Genomic DNA, 24,598 nt, shown 5'->3' on the forward strand with positions numbered 1-24,598 from the left:
TAATTCCACTGTGAGCATTTCTCAAGGCTCCAGTGAGAGATATTCTTCTGTCTGGCAGCTTCATACAAATCTGTTCAGAAGATATTGTCTTATCCCTCTGCTTTGTTCACAGAAACAGCAAGAATGAGTCTGATTCCATACAGGCTACAGGGCTAGTTTTTTAGGCTGGTATTTAAAAATTTAAGAATTGGGTTTGAATGAAGAATGAAGTTATTACCACCAACAACTAATATGAGCAGTATAGATCTTCTTCTGACTTTACTACATGAAATTTGGAGGATTTTAGCCATTGCATTTCTCAAACAATTAATGAAAAATCTCTGCTTTTGCCAGACCCATTCTTGGTTGCATCAGTTTAAATTCTGAGTGGCTCCATTGAAACCGGTCCCTTGGATGTTTTCAATAATAATATAACGTTAATTTACAGAAAGTAATTACAGGTTGCTATTTAGAAGAGGCGGCTGTCAGGATCTCTGCTTACTGCATTTGTATTTCTTCCTAGGCATTACATTCCTTTGCTTCCAGACCTCCCTCCAAAGAGAAGTCTGCATCTGTGTAACATGCCTGCTGCCTTCTCCATCCAGCTGAGAGTGAAATTGTGTGTGAAAGAGGAGTCAGGGTACCCTGTCTGGCACACAGCGCAGATTACCAAGACTCCTGCACTGGCTGGCAGCTCAGCTGCGTGCTCAAGGATGCTGCATCTGAAAGTCCAGTTCTTGGATGACTCCCAGAAGATCTTTGTAGTGGATGTAAGTGGCTGTCATATTATTGTTTTGTTCTAATTACTGAAGTCATTGCTGCACCAAAGGATTGCATAACCCTCAGATGGTCTGTGATAGCTTCTCGTTTTCAGCTTTGGAAAAAGGAGCGTGTAGCCTTGTCCTCCTCGTATGTTTCAGCGCTTACGCGCGCAAGCTGCCCACTGTCATTTGCATCCAGTTTTTAAAAAGTGGGGGAGATGGGTTGGACTCATCCGGTGTCATCAGTTTGAAATCAGCCAGGATGGGGTGCATTTTTGACAGTCTGTCTTCGTTTGTCTGGATGCCAACATTAAGCCTCAACCAGGAAGAAAAGTCTGGGTCCAGGACAAACATAACATATTTTACCAAATTGCCCCTGGGGGGAAAGCTCTGTATGCTTGTCTTCATGGAGACAAGGCTGATGAGAAAAAAGAATGGAGATCAGAAGCAAAGAAAATCATTGACTCATATTTACTCTATAACAGTACCTGGAAAAAACTAGAGTTATTAACTATTCACAATTAATAAATATTAACCTTGAATATTAACCTGTAAAATCTGCACTAAAATATTAGCCTTTAATTTCTACATCGTTACAGCTTTGTATGTAGCTAAATGCAAAGTGATATTACTGTTTACATCTCTTTTTAGGAGTGATTGAGAATATACTGTAGATTAACATGCTAAGGTCACATTCAAATAATATTTAACCAGATCTATTTCAGTACATAGTTCTCTCTCCCCAGGGACCATGTTATTTTATATAAAGTTATTCAAATGATAATGCATTTCCTAGGAAATATTTTATAACATAGCCTGGAGGTTAGTTTCTTTGCAATTGCATTTCTGAATACAGTAATTCCGGACTCTGAATAAGTAGGAAGATTTTTTTTTTTAACTTTTATTGAGTTACATGAATGGAGCAGAGGTATGGAGTCAGCTTGCAAATGAGGTGTTTTTAAACCTGCTGAGTTTTTCCCTGACGAGATCGGTGTGTGTAGGGTGAGGGTTCAGTGAATGCTGCTAATACCATAGTGCTGCAGTTTGTCCATCTCTGTGTTCTTCTTTGCACAAGACATTTATGGCACGATCGCCCGGCATGACACGTTATTGCAGAAAATAGCCTCCATTAGAGCAACTGCTAGTCATTTCCTGTTTTTTTCCTACATGGAGCTGTATTGGAAACCCCTTTTAGGCATTTGCTGCATTTGCGGTTACGATAAATGAGGAGCTGAATTAGTGACTTCTCCAGAATAAAAAGACCGCTCTAGGCTAAGCTTTGAACAGATATTTCAAGCAACTCAAACGTGACTCTTCCTAAACCCTTACTGACTTTGGAAAGCTCTCTCAAATGTAGAGTGCTTTAGTGTAATGGGAGGAAGAAATACAAAAGAGACCAAATGCAAGGGCCTGGTTTCCCACTGTCTGGTACCTTGGGTAATCATTTGCACCTGTCCCACATGGACATAAATACCACTGGTGGGACTGGACAGGTCGGATCTGATGTTCCATACACCCACTTTGCAGCAGAGTAAATAGCTACACAAGGGTGCCAGCTGGTGGAGAATTGTCTCTCTTTTTGGAAAATTGAGACCTTAAACAGCTAGGGCAAATGTTTCTGCTGCTAGCAAACCCCTCCAACCCCGCGTAGCTAGCATTTACTTCAAGCTCAGGAGAAACTTTCAAAATGCTGCGTTGTCTCATTTCAGAGGAGCACATACAACAGAATCAGGGTTAGCAGCCAGGTTTGACACCCAGGTTTGTCCTTTATCAGAGGTGAAGGAAGCAGTGTCTGAATCTGCAAACCAGGGGATACCACATTTTACCTCCTACCAGCATTCTTGTAGGGCTCGTTGGTTTCCTTCTAGCAGCAAAATCCCCTGGGGGTGAAGAGATCCTGTGGATGTGGAGTGGCTCCTCCCTCCCCCCCGCCCCAAACCCAGAAGCAGCAAGGCAGATGTGGGGGGGGGTTCTGTGACACTCCCATCCAGAACATCAGAGCAGGTGTCCCTTTGCAGACCCTCCAGCAAGCCTTTTCCCTTCTGTCTCCAGGGAAGCTGTGAGGCCATTGGCTTCCCCCCAGGGTTATGCAACGTGAGCCCCACCAGTTACTGCTGCAGTGGGGGAGCCCCCATCAGCGTTAGCCTCCACTGCTTTCTGCTGCGGCGTTTTGCCGCTTGTGTAAGGGGAACAGTCTGCATCTGCTGGCTGCGTCCTTGGTCCAGTTCCTGCTTGCTCTGAGGGCCTCGCTTCTGACCCTAGGTGATGAGGGAAGCCGCAGGGCTCCTCTGAATGCTCTCTTCCATGCAAAAAGAAAAGGAGGACTTGTGGCACCTTAGAGACTAACCAATTTATTTGAGCATGAGCTTTCGTGAGCTACAGCTCACTTCATCAGATGCATACCATGGAAACTGCAGCAGACTTTATATATACACAGAGAATACACTTCGGATGGGCTATCACCAGCAGGAGAGTGAATTTGTGTGGGGGGGTGGAGGGTGAGAAAACCTGGATTTGTGCTGGAAATGGCCTAACCTGATGATTACTTTAGATAAGCTATTACCAGCAGGACAGTGGGGTGGGAGGAGGTATTGTTTCATATTCTCTGTGTATATAAAGTCTGCTGCAGTTTCCACGGTATGCATCTGATGAAGTGAGCTGTAGCTCACGAAAGCTCATGCTCAAATAAATTGGTTAGTCTCTAAGGTGCCACAAGTCCTCCTTTTCTTTTTGTGAATACAGACTAACACGGCTGTTACTCTGAAATCTTCCATGCATGCTCTTCTTCCCATCTGACAGCAGAGCAGAGCACAGAGCCCATGGAAACTGGCAATGAAGGAGGCCTGACCCTGTTCATTTCCCCAGGGGCAGGCACAGGGCCGAGCCCAGTGCTTTCCCCAGAGATGAGGTGCCCACCGTTCCCTGAAGGACGACTTCATGTTCTAACGGATCGCACCGTTCCGAAACGTCTAGCCATATTCCACTTCATTTCATCCCACTGCACATAGTTCTCCCACGGTTGCGTCGCCCGAAATTCCCGTTTTCCCATCCTGGAGTCCGTATTCTTCACGTGCTTGCAAAGAGCTCGACCCCTCCTCCACTGTTCTGAATATGAATTCTTCCCTCTCCTCACTGGTCAGTCCCGCCGGCTCCTTAGACATTTGTGTTGCTCTCCTGTGAACCCCTCCTTGTCCAGGTGCCCAGAACGGAGCGCTGCCGTCCCCGGGGAAGGTTCCCCAGTGCCATGCAAAGAAGGGGCTGTCACCTTTCTGCTCCAGTGCTGTGTATGGTTCTGTTTTGCTGCGTGCTGCCAGAGCCAGCCAGTCCCTTTGCATGTTGGTTGGCTGGTTTGGCTGTCACAGACTGTCGGTCTGTCCTGGCAGCGCTGCTTTCCAAGTATCATCCTTGGCTTGTTGCTCCCTAGACACATGCCTTTCCGTTTGGTTAGATTAGGCTGGCGTTCTCTGTCCTGGTTTCTAATCTCTCTCAGCCCCTCTCTACCGGTTTTCTGCCCTGCCTGAAGTTCACAGTACCTCCCAGGTTGGGAGCCTCTGAGACCGTAATGAACGTGCCACCTATTCTATCGTCCCCACCATCCCTAATTTTGTTAGGCTCCTTAATGGTGATCAGTGTCGGTAAAATCTTCCTTAGGGAAGATTGCTAAGCCAGTGAACACTGCACTTCTGTTCCAATCCGTTCTGAGAGCCTAGTTCCGGCCCTGAGACCCAGTGGGGAGCTGAGACACGTGGCTCCCAAGTGGCGGGGGAGAGAGATGAGCTTGCAGGGTGCCAGCGGTGGAGCGTGCTCAGCTTTGTTGCTTTCTGCTCCGCACAAAGGCTGAACGTTTGCAGAACTTGCTTCTTTGCAAGTATAATTTGCTACAGGGCAAGATTTGTCTGAAAACCAGCAAACCTAATTGCCAGGCAGAGCCAGCAAAGGGCACAAATTTGATTACATCCTCCTGTCCTTTATCATGAGGCAAGGCAGGAATGTACTGCAAGGGATTTAATAGAGCTGACTGCCCTCCATTTGTGAGTAGATTCACATGCATGTGGACAAGGGGGATCCAGTGTATTTGGATTTGCAGAAAGTCTTTGACAAGGTCCCTCACCAAAGCCTCTTAAGCAAAGTAAGCAGTCGTGGGATAAAGGTGAAAGTCCTCTCATGGATTGGTAACTGGTTAAAAGATAGGAAACAAAGAGTAGGAATAAGTGGTCAGTTTTCAGAATGGAGAGAGGTAAATAGTGGTGTCCCCCAGGAGTCTGTACTGGGACAAGTGCTGTTCAACCTATTCATAAATGATCTGGAAAAGGGGGTAAACAGTGAAGTGGCAAAATTTGCAGATGATACAAAATTACTCAAAATAATTAAGTCCTAAGGAGACTGTGAAGAGCTACAAAAGGGATCGCACAAAACTGGGTAGCTGGGCAACAAAATGGCAGATGAAATTCAGTGTTGATAAATGCAAAATAATGGACATTGGAAAACATAATCCCAGTTATACACACAAAAAGATGGGGTCTAAATTAGCTGTTACCACTCAAGAAAGAGATCTTGGAGTCATTGTAGATAGGTCTCTGAAAACATCCACTCAATGTGCAGTAGCAGCCAAAAAAGCAAACAGAATGTTAGGAACCATTAGGAAAAGGACAGATGATAATATAAAGCCACTATATAAATCCATGATATGCCCACACCTTGAATACTGCATGCAGTTCTTGTCACCTCATCTCAAAAAGATACATTAGAAATAGAAAAGGTACAGAGAAAGGCAACAAAATGATTAGGGGTATGGAACAGCTTCCGTATGAGGAGAGGAAAGACTGGAACTGTTCAGCTTGGAAGAGAGACGACTAAGGGATGATAGGATAGGGGTCTGTAAAATAATGACTGGCATGGAGAAAGTGAACAGAGGAGGCAACCTAGTGACAGAGGATGTGGAAAAAGCGAATGTACTCAATGCTTTTTTTGCCTCTGTCTTCACGAACAAGGTCAGCTCCCAGATTGCTGCACTGGGCAGCACAGCATGGGGAGGAGGCGATCAGCCCTCTGTGGAGAAAGAAGTGCTTCGGGACTATTTAGAAAAGCTGGACGAGCACAAGTCCATGGGGCCGGATGCGCTGCATCCGAGAGTGCTAAAGGAGTTGGCGGATGCGATTGCAGAGCCATAGGCCATTATCTTTGAAAACTCATGGCGATCGGGGGAGGTCCCGGACGACTGGAAAAAGGCTAATGTAGTGCCCATCTTTAAAAAAGGGAAGAAGGAGGCTCCGTGGAACTACAGGCCAGTCAGCCTCACCTCAGTCCCTGGAAAAATCATGGAGCAGGTGCTCAAGGAATCAATTCTGAAGCACTTAGAGGAAAGGAAAGTGATCAGGAACAGTCAGCATGGATTCACCAAGGGCAAGTCATGCCTGACTAATCTAATTGCCTTCTATGACGAGATAACTGGTTCTGTGGTTGAAGGGAAAGCAGTGGACGTGTTGTTCCTTGACTTTAGCAAAGCTTTTGACACGGTCTCCCACAGTATTCTTGCCAGCAAGTTAAAGAAGTATGGGCTGGATGAATGGACTATAAGGTGGATAGAAAGCTGGCTAGATTGTCGGGCTCAACGGGTAGCGATTAATGGCTCCATGTCTAGTTGGCAGCCGGTGTCAAGTGGAGTGCCCCAAGGGTCGGTCCTGGGGCCGGTTTTGTTCAATATCTTCATAAATGACCTGGAGGATGGTGTGGATTGCACCCTCAGCAAGTTTGCAGATGACACTAAACTGGGAGGAGAGGTAGATACGCTGGAGGGTAGGGATAGGATACAGAGGGCCCTAGACAAATTGGAGGATTGGGCCAAAAGAAATCTGATGAGGTTCAACAAGGACAAGTGCAGAGTCCTGCACTTAGGACGGAAGAATCCAATGCACCGCTACAGACTGGGGACTGAATGGCTCGGCAGCAGTTCTGCAGAAAAGGACCTGGCGAGAAGTGGACAAGAAGCTGAATATGAGTCAACAGTGTGCCCTTGTTGCCAAGAAGGCCAATGGCATTTTGGGCTGTATAAGTAGGGGCATTGCCAGCAGATCGAGGGACATGATTGTTCCCCTCTATTCGACACTGGTGAGGCCTCATCTGGAGTACTGTGTCCAGTTTTGGGCCCCACACCACAAGAAGGATGTGGAAAAATTGGAAGGAGTCCAGCGGAGGGCAACAAAAATGATTAGGGGACTAGAACACATGACTTATGAGGAGAGGCTGAGGGGACTGGGGATGTTTAGTCTACGAAAGAGAAGAATGATGGGGGATTTGATAGCTGCTTTCAACTACCTGAAAGGGGGTTCCAAAGAGGATGGCTCTAGACTGTTCTCAGTGGTAGCAGGTGACGGAACAAGGAGTAATGGTCTCAAGTTGCAGTGGGGGAGATTTAGGTTGGCTATTAGGAAAAACTTTTTCACTAGGAGGGTGGTGAAACACTGGAATGAGTTACCTAGGGAGGTGGTGGAATCTCCTTCCTTAGAAGTTTTTAAGGTCAGGCTTGACAAAGCCCTGGCTGGGATGATTTAATTGGGGATCGGTCCTGCTTTGAGCAGGGAGTTGGACTAGATGACCTCCTGAGGTCCCTTCCAACCCTGATACTCTGTGATTCTAAGTGTTATTTACCCCTTCCCATAACACAAGAATCAGAGGTCACCCAATGAAGTTAATAGGCATCAGGTTTAAAACAAACATAAGGAAGTACTTCTTCACCCAACGCACAGTCAACCTGTGGAACTCATTGCCAGGGGATGTTTTCAAGACCAAAAGTATAACTGGGTTAAAAAAAGAATTAGATAAGTTCATGGAGGATAGGCCCATCAGTGGCTATTATCCAAGATGGTCAGGGATGCAACCCCATGCTCTGGGTGTCCCTAAGCTTCTGACTGCCAGAACCTGGGAGTGGACGACAGGGGATGGATCACTCAGTAATTGCTCTGTTCTTTTCATTCCCTGTGAAGCATCTGGCATCAGCCACTGTCAGAAGACAGGATACTGGGCTAGGTGGACCATTGGTCTGACTCAAAATGGCCATTCTTAAGGTCTACTGATGTTCTTATGTAAGATTCTGCAGAAACAACAAAGCTGTTAGTCTCAGTCCAGTAGCAATGGGCAAGGGTCTGAATCACCAAAACTGTTACTGGTACTAAGGGCTCATTCCCAGCCCATAGTGGAAACTCTCCCATTGACCTGAATGGACACTGGATCACGTCCTACAACCTAGGCCGGACTGTGGGAGAAACCACTGCATTTTAATATGGCTGTTGCTAGCACAGTTCTAGCATGGTGGAGGAGTCCTTCTGAGAACTGAAACAGCTAACACCCCGAAGATCAGGACTCTCTTTCAGCAAAACTCACAGGTATGTCTGGATTGGGATATGCCAAATTGTTTTATCGGCCTGCTTATTGTTGCATCTGCATAAGCACATTGCAGCAGCATGCAGGCTGCTTGCAATACTGCTATTCTTTGTTGTGATGGTGGTGGACCCAGTCAAATGGGGAACCTTTTTATGCCTACATGCGGGGAGCTGGATGCTGGCAGGATCCGTGCCTGGCTGAGTGGGGTTGTCTTTATTCTGGAGTGAGTTTCTTTTGGAAGACGGCAACTCCAGTCCTCTTCTGGAGGTATTCACCGTTCTCCAGAAATAACTGGGCATCCTTTTGGGTGGTTCCTCCAGCCCAAAAGCTCCAGGCCTGGCTGAACCCAAGGAAAGAAAACTTAGCCTGCCACTTCCTCTCGCCACTGAGCATTCATAGCTGGGGCTACACTGGCCCCCGGAACAGGCTTACGCTGGTTCCTTTGCACAAGCCGTGCTTCCTGCCACTGGGCGGACAGAGACAGCTGCAGCCCGGAACATCCAATTCGCCTCTTCCTGTGGTTACGAGCATGGGGCATCTTGCCTCTGAGATGGGGCTGAGTTTGCGACTCGTAGGCTCACATCCCAGCCCTCCTGTCGGGTTCCACTTTCATGGGATGTGTAGTTCAGACGCAGCTGAATACCTCTAGAACACAACAGTGGTCTGGGCACTTTGGGTAGACACAGCCCTGATGGAAAAGTCCTATGAAAATCACGCTGAATACCTCCAGAATTAAATCGTCATGTCCTTTCCGTAGGTGACATATTTTCAAGCAACCTTAAAGCATTTTGGAGCAGGGGTAGAATTCTCAATCATACTCCAAAAGATTATTCTGAAAAACCTATAGAAAGATGAACAAACTTGATAAAAAGTTTAGAAACCCTGACCCAGGAAGGAAGGTTAAAAAAAAATGGATATATTTTATCTTGAGAAAATAAGATGGAGGAGAACCTGATAACAATAATCAAATATGTTAAGGGCTGTAATCAGTTGTTGTGCTATCCCGTTCTCCTTCTCTTCTTTCAAGATCCTCCTTCAAACACTCTGCTCTCTGTGTGCCCATGAGCCCGAGGCCCCACCTCTCACAACAAAGGCGTCACTTCCGCTGAAAGCGTTACGCTAAGCAGACTGGAAAGTGTCACAAAACTCAAGGGAAATGTTCTGTATTGCTGACCCCAAGTATTAAAAACTCATGAGTCAGGACTCCCCACAATCATGAGATTGGCTTAAAAAATGAGATTTAAAAATCAATAATAAACTGGGAGGGGAGACATTTGTTTTTCCGTTTCTGAACCATGAGGGTAGAAATTTGGCTCCAACTTGGAATCAACTTACACACCGCCCTGTGCCTGAAGCCCTTTGTACGCTGCCTGCATTGTCACCTCTTGGGGCAGGCACCATCTATTGGTGCCTCTCTCTAAAGCGCTTCGTACGCTGATGCTGTCTAAATAACGATTGAGTGTGTTAATTAGGAATGAATTACGTCCCACTCCTCCATCAGCGACTTCCACACGTTCCTTCTGCTTCTCTAGCACTGGTCGTCTCTGACAATGAGGCTGCCCTGTGATGTGAGCATTTCCTGACCTCACAGGACGCCCGCTGGGAATGAACATTTTTTGAAGTAATTAATACAGATGCCGCCGCTGGCAGCCTCCAGCTGCTTAGCAAAGTCGGAATGAGGACGTCCCAAATGTTGGATAGCAAGAGGAGAGTCTTCTCTTTCGATTTTAAAATAGCATCTGAATTAGCTTGCTGGATCCTGTGAGAGAGAGAAGCTGAGCCAAGGAGCTCAAGGTGTTGACAAGTGTGGTATCTGGACGGCCTTACGTTCCTTTCACTTGTAACCTAAGTCCAATATTTGGCTCAGTCTCCAAATGCAAAATGCTGGTCGCCCTCTGCCCTGCCTTCCTCTCACACTTCCTCCTTTCCTGACTCATCCCTGGGGAAAATGGACCTGTCAGGCTCGACCTTCTTTGGTTACCTCAGAACCTGGAGGTCACGCTGCCTGGTGAGGACGGGGTGGCTAGCGGCTGAGTGTCGGTGTGCTATTTCTCCAGCCTTGCCTTGGGGCACTGTCGCCCCACAGCAGTGTTTCTGGGGGTACTCTCTGGGCAAACTCCTAGTATTAGTTGTTTGTATTACAGCAGAGAGGCTGAATGAGGTAAGACTCCCTGACACTAGGCGCTGCACAAACACAGGGTGAGAGGCAGTGGTTGCCCGGGAGAGCGTACAATCCAAGCTAGACCAAGGGTGGGAGGGACTCAGAGGTGCAGAGAGGGGAAGTGACTTGCCCCAAAATCACGCCATAGGTCAGGGTCAAAGCAGAGCCTGGCACCTAGGTCTCCTGCCTTCTCCACTAGACACCCTCCCTCTCGTGACACTGCAGAAGTGCTGGCTGCAGGGACAGCAGGTATGCGGGGAGGTTCTGGGCCGTGACTGTTTGCCAAGTTTCCCACAGCTTGGGAGAGTGTCTAGGATTAATTCTAGCTATTTACTAGTCACTTATTTATAGTGTCACTGGAACACTTTCAACGCTTTGGAGATATTGGGATTTTGCCCCCAGCTAGTGTCTACTGGCATAGCTCCACTCGTGGCAAGGGAGTACGTCACACCAGCTGGGGCCGCGGCCCATTGTCCATGGGCCCTGCCTCAAGGTGTCTGAGCCCAGCCAGCAGTCGGGCCGCACTCACTCCTTTTTGTTCCGTTTAGGGCTTGGTTACCAGTCAGGCTCGTCATAATGTGCACTAAAAAGCACATTCCCGAGAGAGGGCAGAGGCTGATAAAGAGGAAAGGCGTGACGGGAGGAGTGGGAAAAGAGAAAGGACAAAGGGTGAACAAGCTAGTACAGCAGAGGCAGGAGATCGGGAGATAAAAGTTCCTCTCTCCTCCAAGAAAGCCGTGACGCACACTCTTCTGGCGTAAGTGATGTCGTGTGTGGTGTGAACCGAAGCCTGAAAGTGAGTAATACCCTTGTGAGAAAACTGCGAGCGCTTCTCTCTTCCGGCTGCCCATCACAGGCTATAATGCTTGACAGTTCTAGCATGGAAATAAACAATTATAATTGTTTTAATTATCCTTGTGATCTAGTAATTTTGAGGCAAATGAGGCATGCTGGAGCAAGAACACTATTATTATGCTGTCACTTTGCAGCAGGCTTAGCACACGGGGCTAGCAATTCCACTCCCCCGGGAGCTACAAAGGGTTGCTATTAGCGTGCAGCATGGACATATTGCTCTGAACAAGTTGCAGTTTTCAAGTCACCTCCCCTTCCCTCTGGGCAGGAACTCTGCAATCCCTTGGCCTGCCAGTGCTATTTCCTGCCTAAGTGTTTTATCTCAGGATAGTCACTTTGAAGTTAAGGCTCATTATTGTCCTGCTTTAAACTTGCTTTCATACGAAACCCTCTTCATTTCTGAATGTTTATTATTTTGTAAGAGACCAGGAGAGTGAGGCAATATCGTTTACTGGACCAACTTCTGCTGGTGAAAGAGACAAGCTTGTGAGCTACACAGAGCTCTTCTTCAGATCCTGAAGCACTTTGAAAAAGGAGGGGAAATGTGATCTGTTAGTGTCTGGGGCTGGGCACTAGGACACCTGGGTTCTATTCCCCGCTGTGCCAATCGATCATTGGGAAAACTCAGGTAACCCACTTAAGCGTGCTGGGGGTAAGTTTACCAGATACAAACGGTCGTTGGCCTCGAATGTCAAAGAGTTTTGCAGACCGATGAAAGCATCTGAAGTGCACTGACACCCTTGGGTGCAGGGCAGTCTGCACCTGCAGTGCCTTAGTAAAACTACTCACAGTTCTGCAGGAGACACCTGTATTTCCAACACTGCAGCCGCTGTGCACTGAGCTCCCCCAAAGCCTTGGATTTCAGCCCCTTTTGTTACAGAGAGAGACTACTGAGGCATCCCCTTACCTTTTCCCAAAGGGCGAAAGATTCTTTCATTTGCATCTAGCCAGCCCCTAGAACTGGCCAGAAAGGACATCAGTGTAATAACGCTTGCCCTGATTGACAACTGGCTGACCCAGGTGGGGAGAGCCCTGCCCTGCTTCAACAGCCTGTGACAAATGCAGCCAGTTCAGAGCCAGGCAGATTCCTTGGCCAGGGACTTGGCTCCAGAAAAAGTGGATGGGATGGTTTGGATGCCTGAATTCCATTAATTTCAATAGCCAAATCCTGCAGGCAGCTTGCAAATCTCAGGTCAGATGGACGGTCCCTTGCACAGCTCTGGTGTTAGAGGAGTGAGCACCACTGGGTGCTCATATTTTGGCCAGTCCATTTTTCAGCTTCCTTTTCTCACTGCAGGCAGAATTTTTCTTTCTTCTTTCCCATCCTTCCCAAGATGTTAAAGGAACGTCCCCAGCTTTTCAGCAGGGCACCTTATTAATTTACCAGCTCTCCGGCAGCAGATCCGTGTGCACCAACAAGTTACACAGGTTTGATGTTCACTTCCAGCTCGCGGGTGAATTAAATGCTTTTGCCATGGCAACCCTGATTTCACATGAGATTTCCATATGGTGGGTTCTGAGCATAGCGCATTTGTCTTCAGGAAACATCACTGCATTGTCTGAACCGCTCTGTCTCCTGCAATAGCTTCTGCTAAAAAACAGCAAAATCAAATAAGATTTTGTCCAGATTTTTTTTCATGCATCTGATTCCTGGGACTTGTGAAAAACTTTTCTTATTTTATTCTCCGTGAAGAGTTTTAATTCAAAGGACTAAGAGAATGACACATGCTGCATTTAGCAGTTCACGTCCAGCTCAAATGCACCGGCAACTCGCCTTTCTTGAATAAGGTTTGTCTCTGGATCATGCTGCTGGCTTAGGTGAAAAAGAAACATTTCCAAGTTTTCAAAAATAGCCCAATGACACTTTTTAAAAACTCTCTGAAATAAAATATTTCTTCTGTTTAATACCTGTCGTATGTCAGCTACGGGATGAGCTGGGGTGGAATTAAGGTTTTACGGCTCTTTTTTGGGCTGGCCAGAATAACCCGTGTCGTGCACTGCGCCAGCATGTGGTGGGATATAATCGTTAGAAAAGCTTGATACACTTTAAGACGCTGGCACGTGAGCCTTTGCATGTGCCCATTTGTAGGTGCCCGTCTTAAAGGGGCCTGACTTTCAAAGAGTGGGTGCTCCGTGTGAAAATCAGACTCTGTGTGTGTGTGTGTTACGCCAGTGAAACTCTCCTGACTTCAGTGGAGTCTCACCAGCATGAGCTCCGATTCAGGCCCATGGCCGAAGCAGGACTTGGACTCCGGTTCTCTGCTGTGCATGTTACATACGGACAGCACCTGACAAGGGGAAGGAGACAGCAGAGGCGTGTGGGGGCAGTGTAAGGCATGCAGAAGAATATAATAATTACGAGACGTCTGTATATAGGAAGTGTATGTTTGTTTTATTGTATTTGTTATTTTAATTGAATTATTATTTGTCTCATCCCAAAATTGTGCTGGCTACTTTGCAGGCAAGACATCTTAGCCCAGGGGCCCGTAAATAGCTTCAAAGATTCATGACTGGAGTTTCTTATTGACATCAGTGACATCAGTTAACCTCTTGCTCCGGACATTGCCCACTGCGCTGCTTCTAATGAGCTTTTTGTTTGCTAGCAAAAGTCCTCTGGCAAGGGGTTGTTCAACCTGAGCTGCAGCCACCTGCACCTTGCGGAGAGGGAATACTTTGGACTGGAATTCCAAAGCCAGGCTGGAAACAATGTAAGTAACATTCTTTGATAAGGCCAAGTTCCCGCTGAACGAAACACAGCAAAAGCCAAGGGCAGCATTCAGCAGTCCCAACCTTCCATTGTTAGATCGCTTTTACCGTTCAAAAATATGTTCCGACAGACATGAATGTTGCAAAGCAAAGGATTTAAAGGTGGGAAATGCCCGAAGCAAGGCTGCCATGCAGCGGGACTGCTGCCACCGTGTGCATAGGCAGCGTGATACAGTCTTTAGTGACACGATAACACACATCACATTGCTGGTCCTGCTTCCTTTTCCTGACGTCTGCCCCTGACGCCAGCGCCTTCCCATCCGCCCACCTGCTCTGCGCCTCTCTGTCCCCACAACCTGCCCTTCCCCTCCCCACTCTGCTCCTGTCCTGCCCCTCTTCTACCCGCCCTGCCTATCTCTTGTTTGACAGCCACATAGAGTTGCCAGGCGTCCGGTTTTTGACCAGAAGACCAAGTCGAAAAGGGACCCTGGCGGCTCTGGTCAGCACTGCCGACCGGGCCATTAGAAGTCCGATCGGCGGTGCTGCAGTGCTAAGGCAGGCTAGTCCCTACCTGTCCTGGCACCACAATGCGCCCTGGAAGCGGCCAGCAGGTCCAGTGCCTAAGCAGGGGGGCCATGGGGCTCTGCACGCTGTCACCACCCCCAGCACAGGCTCCGCACTCTATTGGCTGGGAACCGTGGCCAATGGGAGCTGGGGGGGGGCATGCCTATGGGCGAAAGCAGGGCATGGAGCCTCCTGGCCCCTCCGCCTAGGAGCTGGACCTGCTGGCTGCTTCCGGGGCACAGCGCAGAGCCAGGACAGGGAGGGAGCCTGCCTTCGACCTGCTGCGCCACTGAGTGGGAGCCACCCAAGGGAAGCCTGCACCCCAACCCTGTGCCCCAGCCGTGAGCCCCCGCCCCCTCATCCCCGGGCCCACCCTAGAGCATGCATCCCCAGCCGGAGCCCTCACTGCCCCCTGTACCCCAACCCCTGGCATCAACCTGTGGCCCCCTCCAAATCCCTCAGCCCCACTCCACAGCCTGGAGCCACCTCCTGCACCCCAAACCCCTCATCCCCGGCCCCAGCCCAGAGCCTGTACCCTCTCCCAGACCCCAACCCCCTGCCTCAACCCAGAACCCGCTCCCACATTCCGAATCCCTTGGCCTCACCCCCCAGCCTGGAGCCCTGAACCCCTCATCCCCAAGCTCGTACCCCCAGTTAGAACCCTCACCCCCTCCCGCACCCCAACTCCCTGCCCCAGCTCGGTGAAAGTGAGTGAGGGTGGGGGAGAGCAAGCCACCAAGGGAGGGGGAACATAGTGAGCAGGGGGTGGGGCTAGGATGTTCAGTTTTGTGTGATTAGAAAGTTGGCAACCCTACAGCAGCACCTGGAGGCCCAGGCCAGAATGGAGCTGGCTGGACGGGGCTCTGAACATGCACAGTGAGAGATCGTTATTGCACCCAATTGCCCAGGCCCAGATCCTAAAAAGGACGTAAGGAGCTGCACTCCCACTGGTTTCGGTAGGCGCGAGGCACCTGTGAAGACCCGGGCCTTCCAGCCTGACCACTGACACCACAAAAGGGGGAGCGGGGAGTCGGGACACAGGGAGGGGAGGTGACTTGCCAGGGGGCACACAGCAGATCAGTGCACGCAGAGCCAGGAATGGAGACTGGGTCTCCTTGTTCCCCGTCCACTAGACCACACGGCCTCTCTGTGAAGAGGGCGGAATAGGGATGTTCAGTTGTAACTGAGAAGAGTGGAAACTTCTGCCTATCACAGGGATGATAAGTGGTGGGGGGGTCACACCAGCTTGAGAGCTGCCCCTTGTTGGCATGCTGCAGCGGCCCTGCGGCGTGACAATGTGAAGGGGCAGGTGCCGCGATGCAGCGCTCCATTGTGGGCAGGGTGGAGGGCTGCTGCGGGACAGCACCGCATGCTGACCCTTACAGACCTTCCGGGCTCTGTCTTGGGCCCAAAGGCGGAAGCGGCTGCAGTGGGGAGTGCGTGGCTCATGGACGGCACTTTAGCCACCCTGGTTTCTTAGAATAACTTTATAGTAACCTTCAGAAAGCTCTGCCGGGCAGAGTGGATGCTGGGGGCACAGGCTGTGCCATGACCCTTGCAGGCATAGGGGCTTCCCAGAGTGCTTTCTGGCCCACTCATTTATCAGCGGACCTGTTCAGAGCCTACACGTGTTTTTTAAAAGGGATTTTAGTCTCGATCAGGATTCTTCTCCCCCCACCCCCCCATTTCTTCTTGTTGCACAATGAGATTCCTGCAGAACAGGCACCCCCCCCCCCCCCCCCCGGGGCATTGCACAAAAGCAGAAGTAAAGGTGGAAACTATCAAAATTCTTGAGTGTCCTGGTCCTAATTCTTCCCCTAAGGATAAGAGCGATGATCTCAAGTTGCAGGGGGGGAGGTCTAGGTTGGATATTAGGAAACACTATTTCACTAGAAGGGTGGTGAAACACTGGAATGAGTTACCTGGGGAGGTGGTGGAATCTCCTTCCTTAGAGGTTTTTAAGGCCCGGCTTGACAAAGCCCTGGCTGGGATGATTTAGTTGGGGTTGGTCCTGCTTTGAGCAGGGAGTTGGACTAGATGACCTCCTGAGGTCCCTTCCAACCCTGGTATTCTATGATTCTAAGTTCCATTGACTTCAGTGTGCTCGAGTGACTTCCTCCTGTCTTGCAGTGGGAGAACACGGCCCCACCTGGGTTTATTATTCTTCCCTCCCCCATTACTGGCAGGTCACTCTTTAGTTTTTTCTTAGCATCAGCAGGCCTGTATCTTTTCTACTTTCTCTCCTGACAGAAAGAGTTGTGTTGTTTTTATTAATACAAACCCAGCACTTCATGCTGTGTCTTCACCAACTCTCCATTGCTGTTATTGCAGGTTTGGCTGGAGCTTCTAAAACCCATAACAAAGCAGATGAAAAGTAAGTGTCTAAGGAATAACCATGTACTAGCCGCTGCAGACAAATGTCAGCTAATACCAGAAGTCTCACCGGCACATTCGTGAGCTGGCTGAGGCTTGGGGACATGGGCTTTCAGGTTCTGGCATTTGCTTGGGTTCACCTTGTGCTGCGGAGTTGGGTGAGGCTGTTGGCCAAGCTTCAGGTTCCATTCTACATCCTGATCACGGTCTGTCAGCAGAGCAAGGGTAATGCTGTCCTGTCTGTAACAAAAGTCAGGCTGTGAGATCCTGGCAGCTCACATGCCTGATCAGTGTTGGGCCAAAAGCTACTCTTCTGTCTGGAGTGTAGCCACATGTGCATAGAGCAGTGATACTCAGACCTCAGTGATTCAGAAGCCAAATGAGTGAGTGACATTACCCCAAGGAGCCCCAGTGATGAGAATTCATTGTTTCATTTACTATAGTACTATTCATATATAAACAGCATGGCGGGGAAATATGCAGTGTACATATAGATTATTCTCACAGCAAACAAGTTAATAAGTTTGTGCAAGTTGATAACTTAATTGGTTAATAACATAGTAAAAGCCTCCTGACTGGTTAATAACAGGCTGGTTAATAAGGAAATCACCCAGTGTTTTAGGACCATGTGCTGTAAAGAGCTGCAGTAAAGCCCCAGTTGGGGCTCGCAAGCCGCAGGCGGAGTATCACTGGCTCACAGTATAGCTCTAAGTTGGTCTCTGCAACCCTTACACAAGCAAAGGGGCTATAACTGGTGACATTCACTCCGCTGCACAGGCTAGCACCGGGTGGAGGCCAGTGTGTAATTTGTGCCAGGGCTGAGCCCCGGCCCCTCTGGGCCTGCTGCATCAGTTATGAATGTAAACAAATTGCTTGAGCCTGGCACCTCTGTCGTTACAATTAAGCACTGGCCTATGCATGGTGTTGGCGGCAGCTAGGCCTGGTGCTGGGCTTCTGCAGGGAGAAGCATCCCATCCCAGCTGGGATTAGCCCGAGCTGACCTGCAGACTGCCAGCCACAGAACCAATCATCTAAACCATTTCCCCATCAGCTTAGATTACGATTTTCAAAAATGAATTTGCAAGCAAGATCAAGCTCAGGTATCTGCTGCACTGAGCCCTGTGTGAGATCGTGGTTCCTGTTTGCAGGAGGTGAGGCTGCAGAACAAAGCATCGGGGCTGCATTGCAGCATTGCCCTCCATGCATTTCAACGTGAGTGAAAGGCCTGGCACAAGCACCTGCTTCGTGGCTGTGACGTGTCGGCTCTGGGCTGGCCTGGGTGATTTGCCACAGCTCAGAAGCAGGTGTGGCACATGCTCTCAGGCTGGCCTGACCTGCAGGCTAGAAAATGCAGCAGCCCCTTTGCAGGTTTTGCATACGCACGTTCTGTTGCGTGCTGTCCTGCATGCCGGTCAGAATGGACTGAAACACAGCTGTCCCCAAGGTGGTGGTGCCCCCACCCCCTCCCTGACCCCTCCCCGCCAGCGCTGCCATTTCAGAGGCTGCTGCCATATCACTGCCTGTGAATTTCTCAGCTTTTCCCTGCTTCAAGGTGACTCCAATCTTCTATTCAAATGTCACCCGCCGGGCTCTGAGAGGAACAGGTGATTCTACCCTTAATCCAGTTCCAGGGAAGCCAATACTTTCGTATGTAGCTCCCGGAGTCCCCTCGACCCACACAGTGCAAGGCAGGGCTAAGGTGTGCACTGGGACGTTTCCAGGGGCAAGGCTGCAGACCCAGCCGTCGGCCTTCTGCCTCCACATGGAAGGCTCTGTACACACTACCGCTGAGGTTGGGCTAAATTACGTGGCTTGGGGGGGTGACTATATCACCCCCCTGAGCAACGTGAGTTACACCCACCTAAGCGCTGGTGTGGACGGCGCTGTGTCTCCCGGAGAGCGTCTCCGGCCGCCTCGGGCGCTGGCGTCACGAAGTCGACGGGAGAACTCTCTCCTCTCCGATCAGCCTAGAGCATCTGCCCTCGCCGAGCCGCCGTCAGCTCCGTGGTGTAGCCACCGCCTTAGTCTCGACAGCTGTGTGTCCATTATTCCACAGAAAGGCAGCTGGGGCCCCGGAATCAACTCCACTGCAGTCTGGCCATTTACCGGTGCCCTTTCGTAGGCCACGTCGTTCCGTTTGGGTTTCCCTTCTAGCCCACCTGTGGCCGAGACACGAAGAGCTTTAAAACTCTGTCGAGCCCACAAGTCTGCCCTTCTTTAAACCCACCCAGATGCCTGCAGGATTTATCTGGGTGGAGCTGTGGGCAGACATGGGTGCTGGGAATATGGTTCCCCATAGGATTTTCCCAATGACATGCCTGCCAACAGCCCCTCCCTGCCCAAAACAACCCTGCAATTACACTGATCTGAGTTGACCCTACAGTTCCGATAGCAGAATTTGCCCCTCAGTGCACAAACTAGCCTTTGGAAGGATTGTTTCTTCCTTACACCTCCTCTGGGCCCTGCAGAATGAGCTGGTTACATTTTCTGTTTGTATGGGATTTCATTGCACACCCGTAACTTCGGTATTGTCTCGATGGGAAGGGCTGATTCAGAATAGATGGCAGACCAGAGCCCCGCTGAGATAGGCACATTAAGAAATGCTAAACACGATTGTTTGAACGTCGGGCACTGCGGTCCTCTTGAATTCAGTGGGCAAAGGAGCGGCACGATGGGCCCAATCCTGTGAGGTGATTGGAATCCAATGGGAATTGCACTTGCTCTGCGGTGGCTCAATCCAGCCAGGCACTGAGCGCCCTGTCCCCAGTCCAGGGCAGCGCTCAAGCATGTGTTTAATTTGAATCGTCGGGGTTACCCTGTTTACAGGAGTGGGGCTGTTCTTCCACTGAGTTCAATAGCACTGCTCATGTGGCTCAAGTTGAGCCTCTGCTTAAGTATGTGGCTGGATTGAAGCCCCGGCTCAGCACCCTGCAGGATCACGTCCCCGATGCTCAGCACCCGTCAGGGCCGAATTTGTAAGGAATCAAAGTGATTTACTCCCCGGTGTGCGTGGGTGCAGGGTGTGTGAAGAGATTTGTAAATGTTCTCAACAGACATTTGAAATAAAACTTATGAAGATGTTGTGTTTTAAGATCCTAAGGAGGTTCTTTTCAAATTTATGGTGAAATTTTTCCCAGTGGACCCTGGACATCTGAGAGAAGAGTTGACAAGGTAGGGCACCATTTCTTTTCATGGTCTACATTTTTATTCGCTACTAGAGGCTTTGTAACGCAGTCTTCGTTGTCTAAATCATTCAGTGTCCATAGCCAAAACAAGCCCCCTAGCAATAGTCATGTTGACTGTCGGTGCAAATTTATATGTTGCAAATATTTCTTTCTCTGACCCTCTGTTTAGAAACACAAACAATTCTGCCTAATCCATCATCTTTATTTGTCCATCAGCCATAGCCATATACTGCAGATTTTTATTTGCTAAGCATTGATTGGGGTTCCCCGTGATCTATAAATCTGCTGCAGAATCCTACCTTTTAGTGCAAAATTGTGCTCTGGAACATAAGTTTTTATTTAAAAAACAATTATGTTTTGGAGAAAACATTACAGACATGAACTAAGTATAAAACCAACGCAGCAGCTTCATGCAGATTCTTTAGCCAACCTAAGACAATAGCTCTGAGAGGTGTGACCTGCCCCATAGCTCGAAGTGTTGTATTCACTCTGAACCCTACAGATTGCCATTCAAATGCCAGTGTTATTTCTCTGATAAACACCCAAGTGACACACCTCATTTCACAATCCCAAACTGCTTCCCACACACTGGGTGTCGAAAGCTTCAATTGTTCCTGACCCTGCTGCTAAAACCACCAGTCTCTACAATGCTTCTTTACAATGTGTAAAATGATCTGAGTTTAAAATCAAAATCACACCAGGATACTGGTTGATTGTCTTGGTCTACGATGGACCTTGATAAGTTTATGAATGGGGTTACATGTTAGGGTTTTCTGCAATAGAAGGGGACTGGACTCTTGGGTGGTCAGTTGTCCGGTTTTCAACCAGAAAGTCCAGTTTCAGATCTACTGGCCAGGCGCCCAATGTCTAGTTACTGTGGGCAGGGGAGGTGCCAGGTCATCACCCACGCCAGCCCCTACTCAGCCAGGGCTGCTTCCTATCTGCATCGGACGGCTGCAGCTCCCAGTCCGCTCCGACGGCGAGTCCCTACCGCCCCCTTTTCCATCATCTCCTTTAACTTCTTCTCTTCCCTCTGGGGAAACTATCAGCTCATCCTGATGTTCTATGATTCTATGTCTTTACTTCTGGCACAGCCTGCGAGGCAAGTGACTCCCTCCGCAGGCCCTACCTGGGTTGGTTTCGCAGCCATGCCAGCAACAGAGTTCTCTGATTTGAAGAAATCCCTGTCCACAGTGGTAATGAAAGAACTGTTGGGGGTAAAACGAGATCCACTTCAACTGAGACTTGAACAGTTCCTTTTAGCCTTTATTCTGGGCATTTTAAGACAACGCCATGATCACCTTGCCATCACATATACATGCAAAACCCGATATGGCAAGAACAAAAAGTGATATAGTTACCTTTCCTGGGGACAGGGTGACTTTTTCAAATCTCTGGTCTCTGCTGTGTTCTTCCCATGTGTCCTCTCCAGTCACTTGGGGTCAGTCATTTAACTTTCTCCTTGGTTCTGTAACTTTGAACAGACTCAGTTTGTCCATCTGTGTACCTTTCTAGTATGACTTCCTCAATAAAACATTCTCATGCATAAATCCCCTAAACTAATACCCTTTTGCTTAGCTGTCCACTTCTGTCCTCCTCTTTGCTGTCAACCCCACTGGCTCCAGCCAGTGGTTTTTATCTTACAGCAGGTGTTTATTCTTCTGTCTGGTCTGTGTTTTGTGGGCTTGGGTTTTACTTACTAGCTTGCTTTGTTGGGAGGGCCCTGCTGTTTGCACAGACCAAGGATTTTACAGCTAAGACACACAAGCCAGTTTCATTGTTACGTAACCCTGAAGCTGTTCGGCTAAGTTCTGAACTCAGTAGAGAGACATACAAAGAGTGAAAATCCCTTTCTCTTTTCTTATCTCTAATAATCATTTCTTGAGCATTCTCAAGTCCGCTCTCTGCCAAACACACCCCATGACCCTGTTCTCTAGCAGAGCCCTGCTGGAAAGCGCTGCGTTCAGACATGGTGGTGAACCAGCATGGTTTGGAGTCCCATGTGTACCAGCCCGTCCCCTCTCCTTGATCCAGGAGCGAAAAGAGGGCCACCAGCCATGCGCTTGCCCCTCTCCTGGGCCACTGAGCGCTCATGGGGTCTGAGCCAGAGCCCATCAGTCTCAGTGGAAACACTCCCATTGATGTCCCTGGGCTCTGGGTCAGGCAGACAAGAGGCAGGGGAAATGGGGACAGTTGGACCGGGGCCTCAAAAATGTCTGTGACTGACATGAAATGGGCCGGGGAGGGGCCTCAGTGAACATGATGTATCAGGATCCAAATGGTCTCTTGCCGGGCCCGCGTGTACTGCCTTCCATCTGAGTATTGCCCAGAGATTTATAAACATCCACACTGATCCCGGCACGGCCACTCCGAGCAGAGCTGGCAGGTGAAGGATCTTGGCTCCTTGCAGGGTTGGGCCTTTCACTGGTGCAAAGCCTAACTGATTCCTGGAGGGTCCCCTGTCTAGCAAAGTCCCCGCTGCAGGAGGTGGGCTGGCTGTGTTTCTTAATAACTTGTCTGAGCTGGGAGCGGGAACATTTGCTCTCTGTCAGGAAACTCTTCTCTCTTCCTTTGCAGGTATCTCTTTACCCTTCAAATCAAGAGGGACCTGGCAGTCGGGAGGCTCCCGGGCAGCGAGAACAGTGCCGCTTTGCTGGTGTCGCACCTCTTGCAGTGTAAGGACAGACGAGCATGCTCTAGATCCGCTCTTGTTCAGCCACAAGGGAAGCCCAGGGTGACATTCTCTGGCCTGTGTTATGCAGGAGGTCAGCCTAGGTGATCACCATTGGCCCTCTTAGCCTGAAAAACGGTGCATTGTTGTATTGTTCCAAAAGCCCATTTCTAACTATTCACTTCCAAACCATGGCTTAGCTTACAAACCAACCCCTCTGCTCTGCTCTGGATGTCAGGGCAAAGCAATGGATGTCTGACAAATGCTGTCTGTTTGCCCGGTCCTTGCCTGTAGCTGAGTGCAGCAGCAGACCCTGACTGCAGTAGACTCACTATTATATCCCGTCATCTGGCTTTTGCAGCCAGAGTTTTGAGTGAAATCAGCCTAGCATGCTTCAGCGCTGGCCTGGCCACAGGAGAGCAAGCCTAGCAGCAGCCTTGGGAGACTGCTTTCAGGAGAGAGGGGTGCAGCTCAGGGGTGAGCCAGCTTCTTCTGAAGTCCCTAGGAATCTTTCCCTGGCTGTGACGGGAGCAGGAGCAAGCCCAAAGGCGCCAGCTCAGCAGAGCACTGGAGCAAGGGGGCTTGAACACGTGCGTAAAGGGCTTGCGGAGGAGGGCGGAGTTGCTGAACTGGAGTGCAGTGAGGCGAGTTAATGTGTGTTTGCAAAGACGGTTCAATGCTCAGTGTGCCGCCGTTGCCCAGCTGTGTTCCCTGAGCTTTTGAATCGGAAGCGTCTGTACATCTCAGAACAGCAGGGAGGGCGTTACCAGAGTGGAAACGGCCTTTGGCTAGCAAGATGGCCCAGGCTGTTCAGTGTCCCTGGGGTGACCAACTCTCAGAGTCTCCCACACCATGGTCCAGCCAGGGATGGCTTGTTCCCTTGGCCTTCAGCCCTCCCCAAGAGTCACTGCATGGAGCCTGCATGGCCTCCCACAGGTCAAAGGGCCACCACTCATGGTCCAAAATGGAAAGGTTGAGTGAAGGCATCTGGATCTCCACTTAGAGCCTGACCTTTTGACCCTTAGTCACGTGAGCAATCCTTACAGTCACAAGTGAGGTTGGAAGGATGAGGCCCTTAGTCCGGCCTAGCTAGGCCCCCATCCGCTGAGGGGCTGAGTGCCCCTGATAAGGTGCTGGGCCCCTTCCATACCCATCAAAGCCCTTGAGGCAGGAAGAGCCCTGTTGTCAGAACAGTGTGTCACTGGTTCTTCAGGCCAGCTCCCGTCGAAGCTAACAGCAACTCTCATTGATGTCAGTGAGACAGGACCAGGTCCTCAGTGAGGGTACATCAGAAACATCACATTTAGGAAGAGCTGGTAGCTGGTGTTCTCTGTCTTGGCTGTTTCCATCCCGCACGCACCATGTCTATGTCCTGGCAGGGATCAGCGAAGTCACTGGTCTCTGAATACTTGCTCAGTTTGCCTGCTGTGGTCTCCTCAATGGACATTGCTAAATGCCGCTCTTCGTTTCTTTCCATACAGCTGAGCTGGGGGACTTTCATGAAGAAACAGATAAGAAGCACCTGGAGAGCCACCAGTATTTACCCAACCAGGAATATTTAGATGATAAGATCATGCATTATCACCAGAAGCATGTGTGAGCATTTCATCCACACTTGTGCCCTACTCAGCTCCTAATGTACCTGCTCCTTTCACAGCACAGATATTAAATACCTGTAGCAGAGACTGTTGTATACAGTATGTGGGGGTGCTGTCAGAGGACTTTAGAGGGGGCTCTTTATTCTAATGTCATTAGACTTATAACCCTCTTCCTTCCCTAGTGGGAAGACACCAGCTGAGTCGGACGTTCACCTGTTGGACATAGCCAGGAAGTTAGACATGTATGGGATTAGACCCCACCCTGCAAGCGATGGGGAAGGGACGCAGATCAATCTGGCTGTTACGCACATGGGAGTGCTGGTTTTACGGGTAACGTTTCCCTTTTAAATTCCTACTGTACAATGCAA

The 24,598-nt window shown here is 49.5% G+C and overlaps 1 protein-coding gene across 1 annotated transcript in view; it reads left to right on the forward strand.

Moving 5' to 3' along the window:
• The first annotated feature begins 526 nt into the window (after positions 1-526).
• FRMD7 (FERM domain containing 7) overlaps positions 527-24,598 on the forward strand; it is a 31,785-nt gene continuing 7,713 nt past the window's right edge. The window contains exons 1-7 of the mRNA XM_077827303.1: positions 527-749; positions 13,737-13,841; positions 16,735-16,777; positions 19,869-19,947; positions 22,539-22,636; positions 24,114-24,228; positions 24,413-24,560. Of these exons, the coding sequence (XP_077683429.1) occupies positions 561-749; positions 13,737-13,841; positions 16,735-16,777; positions 19,869-19,947; positions 22,539-22,636; positions 24,114-24,228; positions 24,413-24,560 (777 nt within the window). The 5' untranslated portion in view covers positions 527-560. The remainder of the gene's footprint in view (positions 750-13,736; positions 13,842-16,734; positions 16,778-19,868; positions 19,948-22,538; positions 22,637-24,113; positions 24,229-24,412; positions 24,561-24,598) is intronic.

Source organism: Eretmochelys imbricata, chromosome 9 (genome assembly GCF_965152235.1).
Source record: "Eretmochelys imbricata isolate rEreImb1 chromosome 9, rEreImb1.hap1, whole genome shotgun sequence".
Lineage (NCBI taxonomy): Eukaryota > Metazoa > Chordata > Testudines > Cheloniidae > Eretmochelys > Eretmochelys imbricata.